This window comes from Pantherophis guttatus, chromosome 6 (assembly GCF_059756535.1).
Source record: "Pantherophis guttatus breed Tessera chromosome 6, ASM5975653v1, whole genome shotgun sequence".
Lineage (NCBI taxonomy): Eukaryota > Metazoa > Chordata > Lepidosauria > Squamata > Colubridae > Pantherophis > Pantherophis guttatus.
Window position 1 is genome coordinate 41,430,538 of NC_142068.1, and position 14,720 is coordinate 41,445,257.

General features: G+C 37.0%; 1 protein-coding gene across 8 annotated transcripts in view; it reads left to right on the forward strand.

Annotated features, from left to right (window-relative positions):
- Window positions 1–4,269, forward strand: part of DGKG (diacylglycerol kinase gamma) — a 150,873-nt gene extending 146,604 nt beyond the window's left edge. For all 8 annotated transcript variants that reach the window (XM_087872131.1, XM_087872132.1, XM_034439621.3 and 5 more), the window contains 2 exons: window positions 522–582; window positions 3,278–4,269. In XM_087872131.1, coding sequence (XP_087728257.1) covers window positions 522–582; window positions 3,278–3,376 — 160 coding nt within the window. In that variant the 3' untranslated portion in view covers window positions 3,377–4,269. The remainder of the gene's footprint in view (window positions 1–521; window positions 583–3,277) is intronic.
- The last annotated feature ends 10,451 nt before the right edge of the window (window positions 4,270–14,720 follow it).

Consider the following 14,720-nt stretch of genomic DNA (forward strand, 5'->3'; position numbering starts at 1 on the left):
ATTTTTGACCCATTACAAAGGAGAATAAGGTGCCTGCTCTTACATTAAGAAATAGGAAAAGGATGTAGTTTTTATAGAGCCAAATTCAATATACCTCAAGAGTATATTGGATAAAACACAGTTGCCTCTATTTACAATTGCTCATAAGATAGATGTGTTAAGCAAAGAATGATACAGGTGTGGGGTTGATGCAAGTAAATTGAGTGTGCTTTCTTGTGCTCCTATGCTATTGCTATTGTGGTTCCTAGAAATCCTAACCACACTAACAAGAACCTGTTAGTGATACAACACACTGATCTACAAATTAGCCAGTCAATTTTATCATAGTATTGGAACCATCCTATTAATTTATGGTTCATTTATCATTCATATACTTAACATTAGGTGATGATTCAGTGACTACAGCCAGATAGCATCATCTTGTATATTTCATTCTTTCACTCTTTTCCATTATTGGCAGCTTAGAGCAAGACAGACTTCTGGCTTGTTTTCCTTCTTACAAGACTGTTTGTGTATTGCAGAACAACCAAACTATTGCCCATGCAAGTGGATGGAGAGCCTTGGATGCAACCACCTTGTACAGTGAGTAGTTGAAACACAGAAAAGTCTGAATGGTATTAAAGGGCTTCATTTACTAAAGCAAGAAGCTAGGAGAAGTTTTTCCTTGGAAAATAAGCTGCAGAAGAGACCCAGTTTTAAGTAACAAAACCTAGGAAAGAACTATTTTAAAAATAATGCTTCTATTCAAAATGGAAAAAACAGCCATAGTATACCAGGAAAGAAGTCACTGTTTGGAGAAGATTATTCAGATCTCTTTGATGTCATATTATCAGGCTTTTTCATAACCGTAACAGTCACATTTGTATCGTAAAGGAAAATAAAATAAAAGTTAAAGGGAGAGAAATCTATGGATGTTGTTCCTCTTGGTAGTATTCTAAAGATAGTAAAAATACAATTAGTGTACCTTCAACCTATCCAGTGTATTCAGAACATCAAAGGAAGTTGTGTTAGACACAAGAATAATGTGTGTGAGAGTGTGTGTATGCCCTCAAGTCAGTGTTGACTCCTGGCAACTGCCTGAACCAGTCTCAGTTTTCTTGGCAGGTTTGTCATTGCCTGGTTCCTAGAATTGAGGGTCACCCAGCTGGCTTTGGGCCTAAGAAGGAATTAGAACTCATAGTCTCCCAGTTTCTAGCCTGATGCATTAATCATTACACCAAACTGACTCTGAGAAAAACAATATGTGACATAAATTGCCCTCTCTGATATGCAAATGAGTATTATAGAACAATATCTTGCAGAGAAGTATTCCAACTGAAAAGAACAGCTCTTTGAATTCCTGTGTATACAAAGTAGTCCTCACTTAATGATGGTAATTGGATCAGAATTTCCATCGCTAAGCAATGCAATCAAAGTTTGACATCATCTGATCATACAGCCTAGTAATAGCAGTTCCAGCCATCTCTGGATGCAATCACTAAGTAAGAATCTCACACGACCATGACATCTGACTTCCTGCCGCAGGCTTCCCCATTGACTTCTCCACAGGTCAACTTTGAGCCACATACAGTATATGTTCTTCTATAGGCAGCAAAAATTCCACTGCTCTTTGATTTCGCTCATGGGAAGATGGCAGGAGAGATTACAAATTTCATAATTGTGAGTTTGTTGCAATGCACCCAAATCACAATCAAATGAACTGCAGGCACATTGCAATGACCACAACTAAGATGACTCGTCATAATATGTCCCCTTCATTGAGATCATCCCAAGTTTAAATAGTAACTGAATGAGTGGTTGTTAAAGAAGGACTACCTATATACATTAGTTACTAGTAGTAAAAAAAAATGAAGTTCTTGAAATATTGATTTTCATTCACCATGCAGATGGGCTTTTTTGTTTCTGTGGCAGAATTAACAGCTGGCCAGTTCCAGGAATTAATGATCCAATTACATTTCAGTCATTTAGGCAAACATTTTCCTAAAGCCAATTGTGCCAATAATCTGAAGATATCTAAGATTTGGATTTCTGTTTCTGAATCATATGCTACTTCCCAACATTCTCATTGCTTTGAGGATCTCACCTTATGACAATTGACTGGCCAGACAAGATATGCTGGATGTGCCTTTCTGGAGAGCCTGTTACTCATCTTGGGCTGTGGTGGAGAAGGTGACCTGTTCTGCTGCCTCCCCAACCACTCATAAGACTTAATGGCTGAATAGTCCCAGTGCTATCTCCAATTCAGCCTGATAAGAAACTTTTTTTTTATTTGCCATAGAGAACTAAACAGACTTGTTCTGTCTTTCCCTGAAGCAATAGGAGTGGGGGTGTATCTGTGAGCCAGATCCTGCTTGGTACTGGTTTTCTTTGGTCATGGAAAAAGGCCTTTAGTTCAGGAAGAGCAGGACACCTGGCAGGTTTTATGCCGTGTTTAGGTGACTGTAGGAAAAGATGGATATTCCCGCTAGCTGCAAAACAATTGCTTCATGTACTCTAGGGAAATGTTACATTGCCATCTGAATAGAGATTATAAAAGTCCTATTGCAATATTCTGGGGTCATCAGATTGGGGGACTCTGCAGCAAAATGATATCATATAAAAGCAAGGCTACATGCTCTAAATAGTAGAACAGTAGATTCAGCAGATACCACTTCCTCCCTCTGCAAATAAATGAGATGTGTGAAATAATTATTTTCATTTAGCTCTTCCAAACAGCTTGTCCTCTGTTGGAGCCAGTCCTTGTAGCAGCAATAAACTAGCATAAATAGACATTGACAATGGGGAAATGTTAATGCTTATCTCTGTTAATAGAAAATCCCTGCCCTTTCCACAGTCCCTTGAAATAGTTTCTGTTTAGAAAAAGCAATCATCTAATCATTATATTATGAAAACTGGTTGAAACAGTTGGATCCTGAAGAAAATATAAGGAGACATTTGATGCCATTTTTAAACATTTGAAGAATTGAGAAACGGGTGAAGAAGCTTTCCAGATTGCAAGACAACGCAATGAGTCAAAATTAAAGGGATGCAGATTTCAGCTAAATAGGAGGAGAATCTAAAAATAAATGTGTGAAGTGGAATAGGCTGCCTTAGAACATATTGGCTTTCCTTTGCTAGAGATGTTTGAGATAAGATGGACAAGCATCTATCAGAGTTATTGTTGCTTCCTGCATTGTAATTTTGTATGAAACACAGGATTTTCCTATTCCAAATTATCTCCAAAGCTCTTTTTATTTCCATACTTTTGTGACTTTGGCTTCTATCCTTTTGCTTCCAGATTAAAATAACCCACAAAAGCCAAGTGCCAGTGTTGTTAGGACCTCCCCAAAAGAGCAGCTTTTTCTTCCTGAGGAGAAGAAACCGAACTCGAGATTAATTTTCAATCAAGCAAAGAACAACCTTCAGAAGCAGCAGTTCTCCATTCCAGTGGCAATCACCCAGCGAAGGTCTGCAGGAAAAAAATCTTTATCCCTCCAGATTCCTGGCTTCTGAATCTGCTTTGGAAACATCAGTCTGGAGGCAGCATTATGAACTCTTAGTAGAAAATAACAGGGTTGACATTCGGCAGTCAAACTGAAATAGCAGTGTGGGTACATATATCCATGAAACATAGCCACTTTTTCTAAATATTATTGGCCGGGATAGCATTGACACTGAAGATTCAGAAGGATTTTTGCCCTCCATAATACCACAGCCCAAGAAGAGGAAGCTCTCAGTGCTCTGGTTGGCCTGTGGTAAAATCTGAGACTCTTCTAAAGAGAGTTGTTCTGGGCAGCCTTGAATTATACAGTCCTGTCAGAAAGCAAACAAGCAGACATGGAAACATCATGTCTGACATTGCCTTCCAGATGGAATGAAGGAGAATTTTCATCTTATTTAAATTCTTTAGAAACCCCCCTCCAAAAAAATAACTTTAATAACTGTTAAAGCATCAAATTTGGCAAGGAACCAAATTTAGCTTATTTATTTTTAAGAAATTCTGTCAGCAGATAAGTGTTATTTTGTTTTACTACTGTTTGGGTCACCAAACTTGATAAGACATGCTATTTATTTTTCAAAGTTTAGAAAACACAGGGGGAGATGAAAAGGGAACGGAAGAGAAATGTTATTTTTCTCCAACTCTAAAACAAGAAGGCTCCTTGCTAGTTCCAGGCATAAGTTTTAGTTTTAAAATAAAGTGGAAATTGGTTAGCTGTTCCCTTTCAGAGGCACAGGAACATACAAAAAATTTTGCCACAAAGAAGCCAGATTCATTAGAGGAAAAATAAAGATTAAAAGTGAGAACGTCCTTTGGAAGGAAAAGGAAAACTCAGGTTGTATTAAATGTATGAGTATGTTGATAACCTCCACGAATTTAGGGATACCTTCAGGTTTGAAACCAATTCCATTATCCAGTTAATGTTTTTAAATTTTCTTTTCACATACAGTATAGGGTTACTACAACTTCAGAAATATTTTATACACATATTTTAAAGCTTTTCTATAGAAGTTTCAGTTAAGATAGGGTTCCTTTTAAATTTTATCTCATTATGGGGCTGATTTAAGTAACTGAAAATACTAGATGTCTATAAAAGCCTGAATATATGATCAGAATTTAATGCAGAACTGTATGCATTAAATTCTAGGGTAGGCATTTATATGCCACTGATATTATAATAAAATGTAAGCAAACTCAGAAGTCAAACTAATTAGTTAATTTTCATCCCATACTTTTGCAACAGAAAACTACCCAACCAGCAATCCTATATACATTTTTGGGATTAAGTCCCAGAGTCTGTAGTACAGTGGACTAAGCACTGTTATTAACATCTGCTGCTTGCAATTACTGCAAGTTCAAATCTCACCAGGCTCAAGGTTGACTCAACCTTCCATCCTTTCAAAGGTAGGTGAAATGAGGACCCAGATTGTGGGGGCAATAAGCTGACTTTGTATAAATATACAAAAGTATGAAGGCTATTGCTTAACGCATTGTAAGCCGCCCTGAGTCTCCAGAGAAGGACGGCATATAAATTAAAAAAGCAAAAAGCAATCAATAGGATTTAATTTTGTATAAGCACATATTAGAGTGCAGTGTGTATAGTTCATAGATGCAAAAGACTAAAATGGCATATTTTAGTTAGGAAATAAATACCTCATGTTCTCTAGTTCTTCTTTAACATTGTTCAATCAGGTAATAGTATAACCTGACAGCCAACATCATGTCCCTCTTTATTCTTTTTAGATTCCAATATACATGATGTTTTCTATATAACAAAAAACTGCCAGGTTATGAAAAACTATTTAGATCACAATTGCCAATCTATGTGATCACCAGATTTTTTTTCAAGAGAAGCTAAGACATGAAAATAGAGAAAGGTTTGATTCACTTGCAACAATACCATTCTTCAAAAAAGATAAATTGCTAACAAATGGACACACATGTTTATTATAACACCAGAAGGAAAATGTTAATCAAAAAACCACAGTTAATATAAGCTTCTTCTACAAGTGGTAGCTTTTCAGGATTTTGAATTGGTAATTCTACCTTAAAAACTCTGACTCCTTTAAATACTTTTAAATTCAGATGAAGAAAATTATACTCACCGATTCTCATTGTTGCATGGAAGTTTCTTTTACATTCAGCCAGGACAAAAGAATGTAATCTCTGAGTTAGAAGTCTCTAAAGAGTAAATGGCACAAATCCATTTATTTACTTAACCGCTTAAATAAGGAGGACATACAGTATGTTTTCTGTTAATGGAGGTTTTTCTAAATGAAGTCATTTGATTTTATTTAGAGCTTGTCTGAACTAGGAAATCTGGTGGAGACTTTGGCTTCTATGACAGTATAACTGTATTTTTCATAGACATCCTGTATTGCAGTTACGATACCTATGGTTTTGGAAAGGTTGCAACTGGGATCCATTCAGATGTCTGACAGCACCATGAAGGTTGTGAAAGAGGTACAATGTAGAAGAAATAATGGATAAGATTTGCTTTTACATTTGGAAATTTAGTCTCAGGAATTTTTGAATCCTACTTATGGAGTTTCATCTATGGGATCCATCTTAGAGAGGCACAATTCTATAGAGTATGTACTATTTATTATTACTGGATCAGAAAATACCTCATTGACTAGTATTCATAATTCTGCCTTCTTCTGTTCTTTTTTCCATACTCCTTTCTGCTCTGCTTACCTGTTTGTAAGCAACTTTGCTTCCAAATATCTTCATCTCTTTTTATGTTTTGCTTGTTTTCAATTTTGGTTCTTAACCAATATGATCAAAATATCCATGACGCAAGTACAACTTGTACTCTTTTCTTAAATATACTTTTCTTCTGCCGTTGATTTGCTGTTTGGTTTTGGTTCATTTTAACGAATGTACAGTAGAAAACAAATAAGGAGAATTTCTTCAGAAACTATTTCTGTCAGAAGTTGCAGACTAAAGCTTTGCCAAGTAAAAAAAATAGCACAGCAGGAATTTTGTGTCCCCTTGAGATTTGGTTGTAGCCAGATGTTAGTTAAGTATAATGAGAAAGCAAAAAGGATGTGGATTTTAGATATTAGACATTTCAAAGAATTACAGACAATTCTTGTGATTTTACTATAGATGAAAATATAATATTGAACAAAGTGAGAGCCAGTGAAGCAGATTTTCACAAATATAAACTGGTTTACTAGTGATTCCCATCTGAGGGAATTTGGAAAACCTTTGTTTTGTGAAGAGGGTTAGAATTATGATAGACCATATACTAATGCTGTAATCAGCATTTTTATTATGGGAAAATAAGCTGGCTTAAGCAAATAAACCTGAGTTGTAAATATACCTTAAATGGTGAGATTTAAGAATGAAAAGCAAGCATATTAAGCGCTCATTTCCCCCTAATCAAGGCATGCCCATTCCATGGTAAATATTCTTGAATGTCATTGCTTTGTGATGTTTTTTTCGCCACATCCCTAGCCTACAAATAAGGGAATTATTTGTAGTTGTTCCAGCATGGAAGTGTTTTCCTTCTTCAGATGCAGGGCTAAGATCTGCTAATTTAGATTGCTCTACAGATGTTGCCTCCGCTCCAGTTCTGGGAACTGCCCTCCATGGACACTTACCCCTTGAGCTGCAGAAAAGACCAGACATAACACTTCTACAGGAGCATCGGGTCGTGCAATGTCTGACTGATGTTTTCCAAAGTGTATATAATGAATACTGTACATGAATTTAACACTCTTATAAAAGAATACTAGCCCTGCTCTTTAATGTGCTGCAGAGAAGGTTGAGTTAGACCAGAAAAGAGAGCCAGGTTCTACCAGCTGTGTTGCTGATTCTATCACCAGTTACTGCATTGCAGATTTTCCAGTGATTCTGCCAACAAGGGATTTTGCAAGGTTGTTCTTGTTGTTTTATCATGAGGGGGGCACCATTTTGAATACTCCACAGGGTGTTGCTGGTTTGGCTATTTGCTACCAGCAATTCCCTTGCATCATTAGTAGAAAAGGGAGCTCACTCATTACTCCATATCCTTGTTCTGTGCTTCTCAATCGAAGTGCCATCTCACTGGGAGAGTGAAGAGAAAAAAAGATGTAGATGCTTTTCACAACCTCCCCTTAAGGTCTACGGTCTGTCACTAAAGGTTTTCCTGAACATCAATCAGCCTTCCTTAGAAAAAGTCCAATCGGGAGACCTCTGTCCTGCTTTATTCATGCACTTCCGCTTTTTTGGGACACAAATTTAGTCCTCTTTTGAAATATTGCTGGTGAGAGGTCCCAGCTCATCACATCTTCATGTCAGTAGTCTATTACAGTAGTTAAACAACATACCAGGTAACTAAACCCTTGGGTGCAGTCACCCAACCCCACCTCCCCACCTATTAAGAAAGCAATTGTTGATGTTTTTCACACCAGTGGATATTTGATGAAAGAAGAAACAAAGCCAGGAGAATCCACCAATTCCTTTTGTTAACTACTCTCACATTAGCTCTCTAAAGTAAGCACTACACCAGCCTCATTAATGAGGAAGTGTAGGGCTTGGCTGTCGGAACAACATCTTTCATGCTAGAGTATTTTTCTGCCAGCTCAAAGATTGATGTATTAAGTCCTAGAGCACAACCAGGTAGCTACCTTAAAGACTATGTTGCTTATATGACACTATATTTAATGGACTTACTGTGGTTTAATCAAAGTAAGGGATACATCCAATTATATCCACCCATTTGAGGAACAAATTGTGCTGGCCAAACAGATTCCTTCTCTTCTTGCATCTTCTTGGATGACCTTCCAGACAAGATTTAGGGAAGCATAGTTGTCCAGAGAAGAGAGAGGAAAGGAAAGCCCTATTAAGAAAACTGATAATTTGTGTAAAATTGATTATCTGCTTCTCCTGCAAAAATTTAAATGAAAATGGTAAAAAGAGATAGATGATTTCTGTTACCAATTTCAAGTAATCTTATTTTTGAATTTGTTTAATATACAGTTAATTTCTTTAATTAACCTTAAGTCCATGGTCAAACACTGTATCATCAATTCTCTAGATAGGTTCACTTATAGTAAACAGTGCAAGACTTAGTAACATTTTGTATTAGCTCTGTAACACTCAAGAGCAATTCTTAATAGTAGTGATTAATCTGTGCATTCTGCCTCCATATACAATGCACTACTATGGTAGCTAGTTATCATGTTTTTCATCAGTAATGTAAATAAACTAAACCCCCTTCCCGATCTGGTTTTATTGAAAGTAAGCCACAAGTATGAATTTCAAAAGTATGAATTTCAAACTATCTTTAGATTCAATGACAGTTCCTAAGAAGCCACAACAATTGGATTCATGCACAGCTATAAGTCACGATGTAATTTGAATTTAACAATTTATTATATGAAGCCAATGTGGACTACACATCATGGTTTACAGCTTAGTGCAATAAGAAGATGTGGTTTATTCAATAAAACAAACTATGGGTGAACAGAAAAATGGAACTATAACCCACCAGATGTTAATGAACTACAAATTTCAGCATTTCTCAACTTTTAACATGCTTTAGCAGATTTTGGATACAATGAGAAAAATCTGTCTGTACCCAATAGGCTTGTGCTGACATTGAAACATTTATTTTCAATCGGTTTAACAAAATTCAGTATGCTTCTATGTCTCCTTAAAATGCTGCCTGCCATTTTAAAGATAAAATAGATAAAATATAATGTGTAAATCCCATTTATGTTTAACAAACATACTGTTTTAATGGACACTACTTTCCCCCTTATTAATCAAGTAATAGTATGAGTTACTATATGCAAAATCATATTAGAAACAAAAGTATCTACAGAGTCCACTCACTCACCATCCATTTCTTGGCTAAAGTGCTGGCAAACAGATTCAATTTTAATTTAAAACTAAGCTTGAAACCTCTTATATACTTAACCATAATGTTGTGGCTTTGTGCATTCTGTGTCCCCTACTATTTAGTAATCCATAGTTAAACAAAACACAGCTTAGTGATCCTGTAATAATAAAAAAAAGATGTCATTTTTATAAGTATAGCTTTGGATTGTTCATATAGGTCAAGGGTGTCAAACTCAATTTCATTAAGGGCCACATCAGGGTTGTGTTTTACTTGGGGGGGCAGGGGGGCGTGGCCAGGGGGGCATGACCAGCTCAACATCACTCGTGTCGGGCACCTGTGGTGGCCCAAGCACTCTGCCAGCAAAAACGGACATCCGAGCTCCGTTTTCGCTGTGACGGCTTCCTGCAACCCTCTGCCAGTGAAAATGGAGCTCAGGAGGGCTGTCCGCAGCCCTCCCGAGCTCTGTATTTGCTGGCAGAGGTACCATGGGCCGGTCCTTTGCTGTTTCCAAAGTGGCCCCGCGGTCCAGATCTAAGCACCCTGTGGGCTGCATCCGGCCTCTGGGCCATGAATTTGATACCCCTGATATAGGCTATCCAAAGAAGACTAAGCAAACAGTCATATAACATCTTCCAGTGTAGCAGGAAATACATTTAGTCCATGCTGCCCATTTCTTCCCCTGTAAACCATAAAATAGTTTGTTTAGCTTATAGTTTAATAAATTGTTTGAAGCCACACAAAGTATGTCACAAGACTTCACTTTATGTGTAAGACCAAACAACAATGGGTTGATTAAACCATGGTTTAGTATAGAATTGTAAACTTAGCACAGTGAATGAATATAGGCTGGAAGATCCTATAGGCAGGAGATAGAGCTGTCTAGTCTCCTTGCTGTGGCAAATTGGAAGGAATGTAGTTCTCCAGCTTTGCATCTGGCTGGCTTGATTTGAATAATCCCTTCTGTCTAGGTTAGATGCATTTGATTTCCCCATTTCATGCTAAGCACGCACACACCAAATTCATAAGCCAGGCTTCTCCTTGCTTTATTTTTTGTTTCACCAAGGTTAATTGAATAAGCCAAGAGTCATCCGTGAACTCATAAGTGCTAGTATGCAAAAGCTTGGCACTCGCTTTGCTTCTTATGTGACAGTTTCAAATTTATTGTAAATACAGTTTATTTCAGACTGACTCCCACATAAAAGCACCTGTATCAAAACAGGAGTTGTGGGCAATAGTAAAGGTTCTAGCTGGGCTATGCCTTTTTTTTTTTTCCAAAGTAGCCTGTTAGGTCTTTATTTTTTACATAAAATGGAAAAAATTAACCTGTATGTATGTATATGCTGGAGAAGATTGTACCTGTTTAATTTCTGCTGCTCACACAGTTAATAAAAACAAATTAAGTACAATGAGATGGAGGGGTGCAGCAACGTCTCCAGTTTCCTCTCTAGAGCCAAGATGGTTCAGAAACTACAAGCAGGATCCTGAATTTGCCTTTGTGCTGTCGCGAAAGCCATTGATCTGAATTCCAACTGTGAAATTGTTATTTCAGGTGATGACTCATTAGTCCAGCTTCATCTCCAGCGCAGGATGAAAACATAGGGAGACAAAGCCGCATTTATTTGTGAATGCTGCAAATACCTTGTGCATACAGTCAGTGTCCAATTCATATGGGGCTCCCCTATGGCTCCAGTATTCATAATAGAAGGCTGCATTGTTTCTCCAGTGAGGATGTCATCAGGTTGGTTTCACATTGCTGGCAACCTGCAGATTTAGCCCTTTATAGAAAATGAGCCATAGGAGGAAAGAGTATTATGTATGAATATTCTCTGCACAGTTTTGCAGAGTGTTGGCCAAGGACTGTAAAAGACTATTTCACAGAACCCAAAACATGGACAGTTTCAAGTGTAACTTTTTGGCACACTTCCAAAAAAATATTCCAATCCTGTATCTACTACCGCATCTGCTTCTTCCTGTTCCTCATTTTGTCGGGCAGATAATGTTGCTTATTATTTCAGCTCATTTTCTCCTTCAGTATATCTCTAGTCATCTACTATGAGCTCTTCCCCTCTAAACATGTTGTCGTGTCCACCCCCCGCCCCCACGTGTTTGCTGGGATATTGCCTAGCCAAAACCAATTCCTGACGATTTACCTTGATAAATGGTCATCTAGCACAAAAACTGCCAATTAAAAACTGCCCATTTGGCACTCTCTGTAGGACTCTGCCAGATATTGGGGTTTTTTTAATGGATAGCTCCCTTAGATGTGTTAATCTTAGTGTAAAATGCAAGCAGTTTACCCTTTAGAATTATTGAATAGCCCTGTTAACCTGTGGCATCCTATTTCTGAAAGAAACAACCAAGCCTCTCCTCCATCTGAATTAACAGGTAAATGCCATTCAATTAAAGATTACTAATCTAAATAAAATAATTTATATTTTATTTATTACTGCTATGGCAAGTTGACTGTCTGTTCAGCTGATGTCTGCACCTATGAGTGAAGCATGGGCCAGGTCAGAATTATAATAACAGAACGAGCATTTGCATCTTAGGGTATCAATCCGAAAAGAATATTTTCTAGTAGAAACATTTTGTACATTCAGCAAAATCAGCAAATGCTGGATAGTAAGAAATTGCTAAATTTGTGTATATCAGTAAAAGAGATAGAATGTGCACAGGAAGTTCTACCAGTGTTATAGGGAGGTGCTATTAATACCATTTCCAGGAATTCTCAGCTTCCAAGATCTATCCCTTCACCCATGCTGTTTACATTGCTTGCTTGCTACTGAGGCCCGTTTAGATGCAGGTATCAGGAAGCGGTTTATACTTGATCAAACTGCTGATCCATCTAGCCCAATAGTTTCTATATTTACTAGCAGAAGTTGTCCTGGATTTTATATGGGAAGTCCTTCCAAGATGTTTCTGGAGATGTCAGAGATCTACAATTTTCTGCATACAAAGCACACGTTCTCTCCACCAAGCTGTGTTCCTTCCCTCAAAGCAATTCTACCCTTGTTCTGACATTCTCATTAACTAGTGAGTGGGATTTCTTCTGTTCCACTTCAGTTTGTGCTCGGAAATGTGAGATAAAATTCCATAATATATACTTTCATCACTTGAATATAACACAACAAAAGTGCAGATAGCAAAAGCAGTATGCGCAAAATAGTCTTGTATTGCAGAAGCTATCACACTCAGCTACCCTTCCCAAGCATCTCCCAAACTCATAAGGAAATTTTATGCACCTAAACAGAGGGACTGATATGTACTCAGGCAAAATACGCTTTTCTCCATTTAGGCTGTAATGGATGTACACTTCCCCTCCTAGTGTACTGTGTGAATACAGCCAGGATAATTCTGTTCATTATATATGTATGTATATCTTTTGAGCATGGACTGCTCATCCTCCTTTTTTCTTGATCTTGTAGTTCCCTGCATGGAATTGTGTGAAATTGTTGCATAGCTCATGGTTCTATGTAAATCCTCTCTGATGTACTTCTACATCAAATAAAATTACAATGAAAAAGTTGCAGACTTTGAAATGACTTTGAATGAATAGCAGCTACAATAATATCACTTATTATTCAATGTTCAGTGTGATAGCATTCTACTCTAGGGGTCAGTATGTCAATATGCCCAATATGGCCTCCCTGGGTAAGGCATAGAATGCCCCAAGAATCATTATATTAAGAAAATGATTGTGCTATACCTTACAAAATATTAAAACTTATTTTGTTGTTCACCTTTTCTGAATACCTTCTCTGTTTACTGGAGGTGATCTGGTATCCCATTTTCAGTAACTGTGTAGTAAAAGCAGCATATAAGGCTTGAAAAGTTGAAAGAAATTTTAGCAAAATGATTAAGCCTAAGGAACTATCAAATAAACCTGGGTAAGTACTAGGAATATAAGGGGTAATATAAAAAGTAGGGCCTGTCATCCCAATCAAAATAGATCCTATTCATTTTCATAAAATGTATACTATTACACTGGCAACCCAAGTGATGCTGTCTATTCTCTCGTGATGCCTGGAGGCAGTAGGGACCTGGACAACAAACTTCGACTGGGCCTGGCTTTGGGTGCATGGAGCCTCAGGATTCAAGTGGTTGCCATCCTTAGTTCTGGATAGAGTTGCACTGACCCATTCAGACCCAGTCCATAACTTAGGCGTTCTCCTGGACTCAATTCAGCTTGTGCTGGTTAATAATTCCAGCAATGTATCATATCACAGATATTGCCCAGGTATTGATGGCTTTGATGGTGTTTCCACCATTCAATTTTGTCTTTAACAATTTTCTAACTCTTTGGATGTGTTCTTTACTAATCAACTTTTTAACTTGTCCGTACCTGATGTTATCTAACTATATTTTACCTAGATACTCATAGGCTTCATTCTGACAGCTTCTGATGGCATTTTACATTTTAATTCCATTACCACTTGTGATTTTACTCTAATTTATTGCTACTGAAGCCAACTTCTCTAGACCACATTCCATTGTTATATCTATGGTAAAAATTATTACAGTATTTGTCAATGTTTGGATTTTTATTTCTGATTTTTCCATAAAGCTTCAGATTATCTATATAAAGCAGATTATCTATATGAGATTTTGGAAGCATTTTGTGCTGTTTGATAGACATGCTTTGTTTTCTTCAAAATCACTTAAAATGGGATCATAGCAGTGACAGATAATAAGAGTGATCTTGAGTCACCCTGGAAGATGCCTGTTCTAATGCCATCTTTTTCATTTCCAACCAGCAATTTTGCCTCCATTAGTTTTTTTTCTATAAACATTCTCTTTTTACTGAAAACAGTTGTTTCTAAGCATTTGGTGACTGAACTATGTGTTAATGAATCAAAAACCTTTTAAATAATCAATCTAGACCATATGTAAATTGTTTTTTCAGCTTTTGAAGCTGTATTATCAATCAGAAATTGGTCTTTTTCATCTCTACTTTTCCTTTTATTTCCTTTCTGTTCTATAGAAAGGATGTTATTTTCTGCTAAACAATTTTGGATTTGCCCACTATGATGTTTATGAGTAATTAAAACATTGTAGGCAAGCATGTTATCAGCCTGTAGTTTCCTGGTGGTGTCCATTTTTCTAGGTCTTTTTGAGTCAGATACATTTTGCCAATTATTAAGCATCGCTGATGTCACCTTTATGCAACACTTCATTAAGCTGTTTAGCTATAATTGGCTGTAAGTTAATCAGATATTTGAGCCAAAAGCCATGCAATCAATCATCTCCAGAAGAAGCCCAGTTTTAAATCCTTTTCACTTAATTTTAACCATTTCTGCTGTTATTATTAATTCTTCCACTTGATGTTTACTTAATTGATCTTCAAATTCTTTTATCCATCCAGCATTTTTATTGTAATATTTCAAGTTTCCCATAGATCTTTCCAAAACT